Source organism: Peromyscus leucopus, chromosome 3 (assembly GCF_004664715.2).
Source record: "Peromyscus leucopus breed LL Stock chromosome 3, UCI_PerLeu_2.1, whole genome shotgun sequence".
NCBI classification, from domain to species: Eukaryota; Metazoa; Chordata; class Mammalia; order Rodentia; family Cricetidae; genus Peromyscus; species Peromyscus leucopus.
Window position 1 is genome coordinate 23,511,116 of NC_051065.1, and position 13,496 is coordinate 23,524,611.

General features: G+C 44.8%; 3 protein-coding genes across 3 annotated transcripts in view; 2 read left to right on the top strand and 1 right to left on the bottom strand.

Annotated features, from left to right (window-relative positions):
• Positions 1-87: 87 nt before the first annotated feature.
• Positions 88-11,078, bottom strand: Gatad1 (GATA zinc finger domain containing 1). The gene is made up of 5 exons (XM_028862826.2): positions 10,489-11,078; positions 9,858-9,983; positions 7,560-7,619; positions 3,305-3,488; positions 88-401 (listed from the first exon to the last, which is right to left on the bottom strand). The coding sequence occupies exons 1-5, from the start codon at positions 10,726-10,728 to the stop codon at positions 211-213; spliced, it is 801 nt and encodes a 266-aa protein (XP_028718659.1). The 5' UTR covers positions 10,729-11,078; the 3' UTR covers positions 88-210.
• On the top strand, positions 10,727-11,585 carry LOC114687308 (collagen alpha-1(III) chain-like). Its single transcript, XM_037203475.1, is given in 3 exon segments — positions 10,727-10,939; positions 10,987-11,167; positions 11,170-11,585. Coding segments are annotated over 3 exon segments (810 nt in total).
• The window catches only part of LOC114688196 (protein lifeguard 2-like), a 43,210-nt gene continuing 41,211 nt past the window's right edge, over positions 11,498-13,496 (top strand). The window contains exon 1 of the mRNA XM_037203524.1: positions 11,498-12,683. The gene's annotated coding sequence lies outside the window, so the exon portion shown is untranslated. The remainder of the gene's footprint in view (positions 12,684-13,496) is intronic.

Consider the following 13,496-nt stretch of genomic DNA (forward strand, 5'->3'; position numbering starts at 1 on the left):
TCAGGCCAGCCTGGGCTACACAGTGAGATCCTGTCTCAAAAACTTAAAGAAAAAAAATTTTAAGAGAAAACTGTGTGGCATATCTCATTATAGTAAAATAAAAGAAAAATGGAAATCTGGTTTTATTTTGGGGTGTGTGTGTATGTTCTAGGGATTAAAACCAAAGCTTCAAACATGCTAACTAAACATGCCTCAGGTTTGGCTTTGTAACTATAAGTGGTTGGCAACTGTTTCTTTAATAGTTATTGCAGGAGTAGGTCCAACATGAGTCCATATGTAGCCTTTCTCTGGTCTGGTGGGAACTGTAGGAAATGGTGACGACCTTGACTTGAAATACTCAGAAGGTGCGTGGCAAACAAATTCCAGGTATTCCATCTTCCTTGGAAGATCTTCCTCTGGCCCTAAGAGGCAGCCAATGGAAAAGGTAAACAGTTTCAAACATGGGTATCATTTTTATGAAATGTTAGCTTTCTTAGACACCAAAAGGAAGCACTCAGAATGACCGACCTGACATTAGTCCTTGAAACGTCTTCCTCTGAAGTCACATTCTACTATTTGTTCTACCTCAACTCATTAAAGCATATAGCATCCTCCCACAACAAAGTGACTCAGCTAAGAAAGGATCCTAATACTGAATATTTACAGTTTATGAAGTGCCTTTACTGTTCTAAGTACTTCATATCTCTCTAAACTTTGACTCCTCACGGAGCACTATTTTTTCCTATTTTACATATAAGTACAACAAGGAAAGACAGATTAAAGACTGGTGAGGTTCCTCTATCAGCTGGCTAGGAAAGCCTATAGTCTGTTCCAGAGCCAGTGCTCTGACCTTCCCACCATGTGACATTATGTAGGGCAGGGCAGAACCTCAAACTTGAGAGGAGTCCAGAAGGATTCAGAACATAGTGGCCTCTGCGGGTTCCATACTTACAGGCACAAGACATGTTTGGTCATACAACAAGCCTGACGTGAGTGAGAATAACAAGGGGGATATTAGTTGTCCTTGGAGTTCTTACTAAAAGAAATGTCTTTCCTTTTGGGGTGCAAATGAATGTGTGCCCGTTACAGAAAGAATGAAAAGTACAGAATAACTATGAACACGCAGATTAGTCGTCGTTTTTTGAGCCTGTCACGAATTATTTGTACTCTATCTTTTGAACACCTTGAAATGATAACAGAGTATAGTGTGCCATTTCAACCATCAACAATTATTTTTTTAAATTTTTTTTTTAAGAACAGGATGTCATGAATGCTGTGTAGAGGGGCATATCCTGAGAATTTATTGTTTTTAGAAATAATTAGGAAAGTTCTTTTAGAAATTGTTTTTGAATAATTTTATAGGTAACCTATATAACCTATATTGTATAATTGTATAATTCTTTTTATACAATTTAGGCCTGGGTCACACAAACAAATCTTATCCACACCAAATTTTAGGTACACATTGTTCTAGCCCATAGTAACAGATGACAATCAAATACTAACCACATAAAATGCCCATAATGCTCCCTACTTTTTTGTACTTACTGACATTTATGCCTTTTTTATTCTGATTAAACGGTGTTCTCAAGCCTCTAAAAGCTGAAGGTCTATCTTTCTATATTATGTGCTGGAGATGGGACCATTAGACAAGTAACCAGGGTCAAATAAATCCAAGAGTGGGCCCCCTCAACTCTTGACAAAGAACTACAGGCAACTAAGGAATACTGAGAGTCAGAGAATTGGTCATGGTGTTTCCTCACAGCAACAGAACAGTAACTAAAACACACCCATTGGTTATGTACTACCAATATGGTCAGGCCTGAAATCACAGGAATAAAGCAACATCAAATGGACTGAGCAGGTTGTATTTATGCAGTTAGGAATATACATTAATATATACAGCAATTAAATAACAATAAAAGAAGTAGAGCCATGAATTTGAGAAAGATTGGGATGGGGTACATGGGAGAACTAGAGGGAGGAAAGGAGAAAATAATATAATTGTATTTTAATTTTAAAAAAAGTGAAGGATTATGGGAACCAGAGAGGTCAAGGAGACCACAAGAAAACACACAGAATCAACTAACCTGGGCTCATGGGGGCTTACAGAGACGGAACCAACAACCAGGGAGCCTGCATGGGACTGACGTAGGCTCTCTACACATATGCTACAGTTGTGTAGCTTGCTCTTCTTGTGGGACTCCTAACAGTGGGAGCAGGGGCTGTCTCTGACTCTGTTATCTGCTTTTGGGATCCTTTCCTCCTACTGGGTTGCCTCATCCAGCCTTAATAGGATAGGAGGCGCCTCATCTTACTGCAACTTGCTATGCCACGGCTAGGCGATATGCATGGGAGGCCTGCCCTTTTCTAAAGAGAAAGGAAGAGGAGTGGATGTGGAAAGGGGGGGCGTTGAGGGAGGGACTGGGAAGAGAGGAGGGAGGGAGGGGAAACTGTGACTGGGCTGGAAAAAATTAATTATTAATAATTTTAAAAAAGTGGATCTCTATCTGATAAGACAGATGCCCTTCAACCAGGAGCCCTCTACATATATGTGACAGTTAAGTATCTTGGTCTTCTTGCAGGACTCCTAACAGTGGGAGCAGGGGCTGTCTCTGGCTTTTGGGACCCTACTCCTCCTACTGGATTGCCTTGCCCAGCCTTAATGCATGGGGAGGTGCTTAGTCCTACCACAACTTGATATCCCATGCTTTGTTGATATCCATGGGAGGCCTGCCCTTCTCTGAGCAGAAATGGAGGGGTAGACTTGGGGAGGGTGGGGACGACAGGGAGGAGGAGGGAGCATGCAAATTAATTCATTAATTAAAACAAAAACAAAACCGAGAGAGGGTGACAGGCAGCGAAAAACTAAGCTTGGCTATGAAGGAGCCATAGCCTGGCAAAGTCTAGGGACAGAATTACACCTTCACGATAGAGGTCGTAGAATTCTCTTTTACAATGAAAACAAACAAGTGTGGCAAGATGTTTTATAAAACCAGGATTATATTGAAAAGTAAAATATTCTTTTCTGGTACTGGGTGTGGAGGCTGGTGTCCTTACATGAGGTAATGGAGAGCTTTCAATGTGCATACACAGAAAAATGACCATGGGGGGGGGGGAGAGTGTCGCACATCAAAAAGGCAGCCACCTGCAAGCCAGGAATCAAGGTCTCACCTCAAAGCCATCTTCGCAGTGCCTTGCTCTGACTTCCACCCTTCAGAAGAACCTGCGGCATTTTGCTATGACAGCTCACAGACTAACATTCCTCTATAAAGCACTGAAGAATTAACTACATTGAAGAGCCGTGCTGTTTAGTCAAGCTTACCTATGATATAGGACGCAGGATCAAACTGGTCTCTGGGGCTGGCAAGGGTAGGAATGAGCCAGGTCAGTGCTGCGCTCTTCTCACAGTACTGGTCCTGAATAAAACCCCTGATCTGAGCATAGTACGGCTTTCCATCTTGCTCATCAATCACGGAAACAACATCACCAATTTGGTAATACACTCCCTGGGGGAAACAGAAGATAATCTTGTATTTAAAACAGTAACAGATCACAGCCACGAACAAAACTTCATGCATCATCAAGCAAATTTCAAAATAGAAAAAAAAAAAAAGGTCTGAGTACTAATGTTTTACATTATGTTGACATTTGTTTCACTTCTGAATGAAAAATAATTACATAGATACACAAGACAATTTGCAACCAGGGAAATATTTCTTTATATAAATTCTTTGATTTTTGTATCATGAAAGTACTGTCTCTGCTTTTAAAAGAAAGACTTCACTTTTAAGAATGATTCTGAATTCACAACAAACTCATGGAAGGCAGAGCTAGGGAATTTCCCCTAGTGTCCTTACCGGGCACATAAATAGCATCCTACATTATCTGTGACCCCCATTATCAGAGCGAGACACTTATGGCAACTGATGGACCTACACATTGCATCATGACTCAAACATCATAAATTAACCTTAATCTAGGTGCTATTTAATCTCTGGGTCTGGGACATGCATAACATGCATCTACTATGATCATATCATTGAGTAGTTTTACTGGCCTAAAAATCCTTTGTACTATTCCTAATTTTTTTTAAGCCAGTCATTAAGCTGTAGAAAGGACTTATTGCTCAAGTCCACACAAGGCAGAAACTGCTAACTATACACCCACACTAAGTAGCTTAGCAGCTTTCCTGCACGACCTTAGAAACCAGCATTTGCTTGGTGAGACTAGACTCTACACATTGCCCTCCCTGACAACTGTCTCCTCCATGCCCTTTCTGTTTTATATCTCCCCACAATATAATTATGATACATTCACTTTCTGTTCTACTTTATATCTAACTAATCTGTATAACTCCAGTATTGAATTCTCCCTATGCCTCCACTATCCATCCCAAGTACTATTCCCTGGATCTTGAGCTGGAAAAATGTCACCTTTGATTATCCGTAATGGCTGATCTTTATGATATGCAGAATAACTTAAGTGGGCATAGTCCTCAACAGGTCATACATTCCTCAACTGTAGGAACAATGTGTGTTTTCCTCGAAACAAGGCTTATGTAGCAGCCAAAGCTGCTAAGATACATGAAGTTTAACCATAAAAAGATTCTGCATGAGTACTTCCAGTAATTCAATTGCAACACAGGCATCTGACAGACCAGGGGTTTCTCCTAGTGGATGCTTGATCATGTGTCTGGGGTGACTCACCTCTGCGTCCCAATGAATGTGTACTGTTATTGCAGGCTACAATCTACTACTTACTGGTCCACAGCTCTCATCAGCTGGTCCTGCCCCTACTATTCCAAGGTTCTAAGCTACCTATCAGATAAAGTTTATGTTTGTTATCTGTTATGTTCACACATATAATTTTGCCCCAATTATAAAAGGTTGTATTTGTTTTGTCACAGGCACTCAGATCTGTGCTGAGTATGAATCACAAATATGTAACAGTGTGAAAATAAAGATGCAATGCAAAGATAAGGTCTTGGTGAAGTCTCAGTGGCAAGCACCGCCTAGCCCATGAGTGTGTACAGCAGTCCCCCCTTATGTGCGGGGGACACATGCTGATACCCGAGGAGATACTTGAAGCCTTGGATACTGCTACTTTAGGCGTTCCAGATTTTCCTCCTATATGTCCATACTCATGATACAGTCTAATTTATAATTTGGGTAAGAGATTAACAGCAGTAACTAGTACTAACTAGAACTAATAATAACCAGCAATAAAACAGAACAGCTGGAACTGCAGATAAGGGGAGACTACCACACAATACCTGGCAAGCATCACTAAGACACTTTATCTAAGCACTCTCCATTTGCTGGCAGAGAGAAAGGAGGTGAACGTGTGAGAACCACTGGACTGGGAATGGCCACGCTAACATCATGCAGCCCTGACACTACAGTACTCAGAAAGGTCACTTACTGTTTGCTTCCCACATGCCCACATTCTTGCCTGCCAGTCCTAGCGATGACCCCCATTCATCTCTCTCTCATGAGTTTATTATTTCTAAGTTGTGTGTGTGTGTGTGTGTGTGTGTGTGTGTGTGTGTGTGTGTGTGTGTACATGTGCATGTGAATGGAGGTGCCTGGAGTTGGAGCATAGTTGCTGTGGTTGGCTGGACACAGGTGCTGGGAACTGAACTCGGGTCCTGAGAGAGCAGTATGTGCTCTTAACCACTGCCCCACCTCTTTGGTTCCTCCCTCTCATAAGTTGGACGGGGTCCAGCTCAGCTTAGACGCTCACACTGATCTCTTGAACTTACCACCATGATGCTGACTCTGCCATGAGAATTGTCCAGAATGCTGGCTATCTGCAACACTACTTAAATATTTTGCTGTATTTTGGTCTTACTATTTAATAAACATAGCAGTAGATAGCAATAAGACTGATCCTTACAATAACAAGTCCCACACAGTTTTCCATTAGCACACACAGAAATCATTAGTACACTCAATTTTTATCTTCTAGACTTAACCTATACACTGTATGACCCGCTGTACACAAATCTGAAGCTGTGATGATGACCATTTGTACCATTCACTGATCTTGTTAAATGTTTAACGTGCATAATCTCAGGAAGTAATTACTACTTACAATCTTTATTGCCAAGGCAATGTAGCCAAGATCTGATTTCTGGGCTTAGGTTCTAGCACCAGACTGACTTGCCCATGACTTACCAGCTACACTATCTTGGATAAGCTAATTAATCTCCATGAGTCAATGTCCGTATTCATAAAATGAGTAAAACAGTACTCACCCCAGAGGAGACTGAATGAAACAAAACACTTGAAATGCTCAGCTCACTGCCTGATCCATAAGATGCATGCTTGTGTGTACAAGCATTCAAGCACGTGTGCACACATACTCAACACACACCCAACTTTATCTTATGATTAGCAATTAATGTATTATTAATTCTAGAAATAGAGGCGAAATTCTGGCCTATGACGTACTTTTTTTTGGACTAAAACACCTGTGCACTAACAAAATAAATACACTCAAAGGTCTAACTACTTGAGTATCATGAGGTATTTGGTCCAGTTGGGTCAGGTATAAAGCACAGACTCACCACTGCCTCCTGCATGACAGTTCAGATCCCCAAACACCAAAGGAACGTAATGATTGCTGCCTATGCCAGGCATGACAGCCTTCAAGGCATTTTTTATGTTCTAACACCCCTCACTGAAGTCATGAGTATCTGCTTTGGCCCAAGAGAAGACCTTATTTTAATCAACAAAATCTTAGACAGTAAACTAAGAATACCCTTGTTCAGATTTTTGTTTTTTTTGTGTATGGGCATCCTGACTGCATGTAAGTTTGTATACCATATGTGTGCCTGGTGCCCAGGGAGGTCAGAAGGCGGCTTCGGATCCCCTGGAACAGGAATTACTAACGGTTGTGAACTGCCATGTAGGTGCTGGGAACTGAACCTGGTCCTCTGGAAGAGCAGCCAAGTGCTCTTAACTGTTCAGCCATCTCTCCAACCCAACCTTTAAAAACTTCTTTTTATTGAAAATAGATCCATCCAATACATCCCAACCACAGTTTCCCTCCCTCCACTCTTCCCAGCTCCCCCACGCTTCCCCTCTCCCCCAGATCCACTCCTCCTCCGTTTACCTTCAGAAAAGAGCAGACCTCCAAGAGACAACAACCAAACACCAAGCTAACAGCCCTACACAGACATAGAGGACCTGGTGCCTCTACCTTTCAGGCAGTTCAGAATCACTGACCTGCTCTACCCACTAGATAGTGCGGTCAACGCCATCCATCCATTCATATCCTCCTCACACACTGATGCCTTCGCTTTGGACAGGATGACTCACTCTTACACAGCGCCACACTATCCACTAGTGTTTTAAGAACAATTCCTTAGCACCTTCATATCACAGTCTCAAAGGCAACCTCCCTTCCCACCTGAGCTCTGGCTGATGTTTTACAGCAGCCACCTGGAGGGAACTAAGAGGGCACCCCATCTTCTGCACACACAGAGCAGCAGTGACGTGCCAACGGAACCACTATTTTAGTAGCACGTTGTACAACAGGCCAACTGCTCTTTCAGTAACTCCACAGCAGTTTACCTTGTAGAAGATTGACTCTGCAGTAATTATGGTAGAAACAGATTCAGGAGCTTTGATAGGCTGTAAGAAAACAAAAGGAAAAATATTTGTGTATGTATAGTATGCATGGGTATTTCCCCAACCATACGAGAACTGGGTTATTTGAGAAAAACAAAACATTGTTATTTGGTGACAAAAAATGCAGGAAAAATTTCTGACAGGTGTGATGGTGCATACACGTAATCCCAGCACTTGGACACCTGAGGCAAGAGGATGGCAAGTTTCGGACCAGTCTGGTTATACAGCAAGAGTGTATCCACACACACACACACTCACATGCACAGGGTAAAAAAGATTTCTTGAATGTTGATGTGAAGCAGTTGAATATTTTCAACTATACTTGCTACCAATAATTTAAAAGGTGCTGAAAAAGAAGAGGTAAAGTTTCTGACTATGCTGCTAAGAGTTAACACAGAGCTTTTTCAGAGCTCTAGCAGACATTAACATTCCAAATAAAGAAATACACTGGCTCTAAAAGTCTGAGCACAACAGGTTTGAAATTATAAAAAACATACAGATGAATATAAAATGAATTTATTTATTTATTTATTTATTTTTGGTTTTCTTTGAGATAGGGTTTCTCTGTGTAGTTTTGGTGCCTGTCCTGGATCTCACTCTGTAGACCAGGCTGGCTTCAAACTCACAGAGATCTGCCTGCCTCTGCCTCCCGAGTGCTGGGATTAAAGGCGTGTATCACCATCACCATCACCATCACCACCACCATCACCACCACCACCACCACCACCACCACCACCTGGATAAAATGAAATAATGACCTCTCCCATGATTTTGTGCCATTCTTGAAAAATGAAGATGCAGAAAAATTAATAATGAAATAACTTGAAAAACAAGCTGAATACTTACAAAGAAAATATACCTGTTATACAAATATGTTAATGTTTTGACTACTCAAAAAACCTTAGTTTAAGAAAGCTAAATTATAAAAATCTTCTCCTATAAAAACTATTACTCAGACTAAGAGAAGAGTCACTGGTGGAGAGATGGCTCAATGTGTAAAAGCATTTGCCATGCAAGCCTGACCATCTGAGGTGGGTACTGGAACCCACGGGGGAAGGAGGGAACCAGCTCCTGAAATTTGCTCTCTGATCTCCACATATGTGTCATGGCATGTGCACCTGCACTCATATGCAAACAATAAAAAATAAGTTAGAAAAGAAAAGAAACAAATCAGGCCTGGAGAGCTGTCTCAATGGTTAAGAGCACTGGCTGCTCTTGCAGAGGACCTGAGTTCAGTCCCCAGCATCCCCATGGCCGCTCACATCACAACTGTCGGTACTTCCAGAACCAAGGGGTCTGATGCCCTCTGCTAGCCTGAGGGGACTTGGTATACACATGCAGGCAAAACACTCATACACATAGACTGAAAATAAATATTTAAACGAGAGTCTACAATCTGGGCCCCTCTGTTTCATAAAGAAGTATGTCTACCTTAGTAGTGTGTTTACTAGTAAGTGAAGCATTTTTGTTCCAAAAGTAATACCAAACCAAGATTTTAAAAAAAAACCTTCATCATTCACTGTCTCATATGTACAAAAATAAAACATCACAATAAATGTATCTAGCATGAGACTTTAAACAATCTTCACATACATCAGATTTAGAAAAAAAAATTGGATTCATATTCACCAAGTTCATCATGAACCAATAGATACATTTTTCTGGGACTACCATAACAAATATGGTATTGATAAAGTCTGTATTTGCTTAGCTCTTTAAAAGGCAGAAAAGTTTTCTTAGTTAACTATGCATCAAGAGCCATAAATGAAACCATTAGTGAAAAGTTTTCTTAGTTAACTATGCATCAAGAGCCATAAATGAAACCATTAGTGAACTAATTTAATTAATTTTTAAAAAGAACCATAATCTTTCTTTCTTTCTTTGCAGAGAATGTGAGAAATTGAGATAAATTATACAATATTTCTTAGACTCTTATATTGTATTTTCCAGATGAAAAAGTACAAGCTGGAAAAAACAAACAGAGAAAGTGCTTTTCTAACGTTATAAATAGCAAGCTTCTTAAACAGAGTTCATCTTTTGGGGAACCTCACCTTCCCTCCAGTACATTGTGGAAGGGCTCCCAACGGGTACACCTTCAAGAGGTATGCATTCAATGACGAATAGAGAAGGCAGCGGCAAGGCACACCGCACATGCACACACGCGCACACACGCACACACCCACACACACCCCCACACACACAAAATGCCCTACAGTAAACACACAGTCACAATCACCTTACGTTTTTTAATTTAAAAATGTGCCTTCTCCCTTTTCCTTTAGTGGAAACTTTCTTTTCAGCAGCTGGAGCAGATTTGTATTTGGTATTTCTGAGCCGAGCAGACCTTCTGTGAATTTCTTGCTTACTCTGTTACATAATTTAAAGAAAAAGAAATTAAAACTGTAGAAAAGCCAATCTAATAATCTCACAAAGACCAGAGGATGCGCTTTGTTAAAATACTTGTAAAAAACTGAGGGCTAAGATGGGTCAACCTGGGCAGGGCCTCCCAAGAGGTGGCGCTGCTTACAAGGGGGAAGAGGACAGGGGTGGGTGGAGGCCAAGGCGGGAACTATTCATTTGAGGCCATCCCACAGGAAAAATTCCTAATTTACTGCACCTCACCGCACCGCACCCCACCCCAAAGTTTCCCACACATAACAGAATTCCAGTGCGGTCATTTTAAACGGCCTGATAATTTATTAACAACATAATGACAAGGATTTAACAGGCAAGAGGCCCTTGGCCCACGACCCTGGGGCCTATGGCGCTGCTCTGCGGGCTCTGTGTGGGGACCATTTCTGCAGCTGGTCAGGCACCGTCCGGGCTACCGCACCAGGCTCTGCCCAGCGGGCGCCAGGGGCCGCGAGCTCACCTGCTTGCCACCCCCGCCCCCGTTGCTCTGCGGAGGGCCGGCCGAGGTGCTGGCGAAGGCGGCCGCGCCGAAGGCGCCGGCGACCCCGGCCCCGCCCGCCGCCCCGGCGCCGCCACCGCCGCCGCCGCCGCCCCGGCCCGTGCAGTGGTGACAGAGGATGTCGCCCTGTGGGCTCTTCTTCCACATGGAGGACGACGTGGTCTTGCACACGCTGCAGGTGGGCTTCAGGCCCAGCGGCATGGTGGCCGGCTCGGGCGGCCCCCGCGGGCGGAGCGACACGGGAATGGCGGTCGTCGGCGCCGGCCGCCCGCGGGTCGGCCCGCCACCCCGGCGACTGGAAGAGCGGGACAGGCAAGGTCTGAGGTGCTGGGCCGCCCGCGCCGCTGCCCAGCGGCCGCCACTGCCCCCGGGGAGCGGGAAGCGGCCTTGGGCAGCCCGGGACCCAGCCCTGGTGCTGGGCCGCCCGCGGGGACGCAGGCCCGAAACTCCGCCTGACCTCCCGGGAAAGCCAGCTCGGGCTCGAGGGTGGACCCCGGGGTGGCCGGGGCCGCGGGGAGACCGAAGCCCGACCTCCGCCGACCGGGGCTTCCGGCGGGGGCGGGGCTTCCGTCGGGGGCGGGGCTTCCGGCGGGGGCCGGGGCTCCGGGGGTGGGCGGGGCTCCGGGGCGGGGCGGGGCTGGCGGGGCGGGGCTCCGGGGCGGGGCGGGGCTGGCGCGGCTCCCGGGGCGGGGCTCCCGGGGCGGGGGCCGGGGCTCCGGGGATGGGCGGGGCTCCCGGGCGGGGCGGGGCTGGCGGGGCTTCCGGCGGGGCGGGGCTCCGGGATGGGCGGGGCTCCTGGATGGGCGGGGCTCCGGGGCGGGGCGGGGCGGGGCTGGCGGGGCGGGGCTGGCGGGGCTCCCGGGGCGGGGCTTCCGGCGGGGGTCGGGGCTCCGGGGATGGGCGGGGCTCCGGGGCGGGGCGGGGCTCCCGGGGCGGGGCTCCCGGGGCGGGGCGGAGCCTGGGAAGCCGGTGGAGCCCACCCGCCAGAAGTGGCGCTGCCTGTCACTCACTCTTGTAAGTGCTACATCTGGTGGGGGAAATGTAAGATTCCCCGTTAAAGGTGAATTTCAAATGAACAACAACTAACTTTTTAGTGGGAGTAACCCATAAACTAATTGTGATCCGAGATTCACATTTACCCGTATATCCTGTGCTTTTCTTCGCTAAATTAAGCTGTCTTAATCAGGAGCCTTTTACACTCTTAGAATTTTTTTTTTTTTTTTTTTTTTTTTTTTTACTTTGGAGGCTAGGGAAGTGACTGGATAGGCAGATTTCTGGAGCAAGCTTGTGGGCCTGAGTTTGATCCCCAGTACCCACGGAAAAAAGCTAGGTGTGTTAGGGCTGGAGAAAAGGCTGAGACTAGAGCCAATCAGTATTAGCACCTACTCGATCTGTGAAACTTAACATGATCACTTCACGTACTTAACTTTTGAATACAGTGCTCTCGAACCCCCAAAAGAATTGAGGGTCTAAGAAATTCCCGTATTAGGAACATTTAAACAGGAAGGGGCAGAAATACCGACTTGGATTCGTGAGATTAACTTGTGAGTGACTTATTTTCCTTGGGCCAATGTAGTACTGCTGTTCACTGAATATTGTATGTGAGGGGTCTGTGAGTTAGTAGGTCAGTTGGACTAGAAATTAGCAATGTACAGAAGTACTATCAAATTTTCTCATAAGTTACAATAGTATAACTAAAAATTATTACAGCTTTGTATGACACAGTCGGGTCCAGAGCTGGGACATTTGTATCTTCTATGGCTTAGCATAGGCTTTATGTACTTATTTGCATAATGAACAGGCAACATATCACACCTTCCTAACATTTAAAATAATGTACACTAGCATAAATGTTTCCAAGATCATTACTGGAGATAGCATTGAATACAGCTTTAATTAGGAATAATTGCTGTAATAATTTATTTTTTTTTCTGTGAGCTTTGGTTTGAGGAACTGGACACATAAATCTGGATTTGAATCATTGCAAAACTAGCAATTCTCTGGGAGAGTCGTTAGCAAAACCAGATATAATATGCCCTTCAGCTGGAAAAGAGACTTTGAGAGAATAAGCCTGAACATGGCTATGATTGTGGAAGTCTAAAGTTCCCTGGGAAAGGAGCCCAAAGAAAGAGGGAAGTCATCGGTGCTGGTTTCAGGTAAATAAAGTTTTTATTGAGTTGACCAACTGCATTTTTGGTGGTGTTTTCTTGTTTTGTGTGTGGTGTACGTATACAGTTCATATGTGTATGACCACATACGTGTGTGCATATATGAGCACATGTGTGGAGACTAGAGGTTGACATGCGGGGGGGGGGCTTCCTCCATTACTTTCCACCTTTTTACTTGTTTGAGTCTTTCCCAGAACTTGGGGCTTACCATTTAGCCTAGACTGGCATAACCAGCAAGCCCTAGGAACCCTCCTGTCCAAGCTACTCCAGGTCCTGGTCGCCATGTCTGGCCTTTTACGTGGATGCTGGGAGTTCAGATTCAAGCCCTCAAGCTTTCATGGCAAGCACTTTCCTGACTGAGTCATTTCCCCGGCCTGTTTTTCGGGGGGGGGGGTTGGGGATAGGGTGGGGGACAAGATCTCACTCTATCCTGGGCTGTCCAGACTGGCCTCAAGCTTGCAGAGATTCCATCACAGCCTCCTAAGTACTGAGATCACAGGTGTGGGCCACCTCATCTAACACAATGTGTCACTGCGGTTTTGACTTTAAAAGGGGACATGCTTTCTTGTGTTTTCTCAGGAACTAGTGATAAGACTGCAGATACCAACACGATTTGGAGACCCAAGGTTTATGCTAAGCATTGAGAGATGACTCAGTGTGGAATTTTAGAAAGTCCTTGGAGTAAATGGTACAGTGGTTCTAATAGTAGATAAAAGGGTGATGCTCTGCAGAGGACATAGAGGGTCTGTGGCCTGCCAGGAGATTACCCAGGGGCTCAGCAGGAGATTGGAGTTTTAATTC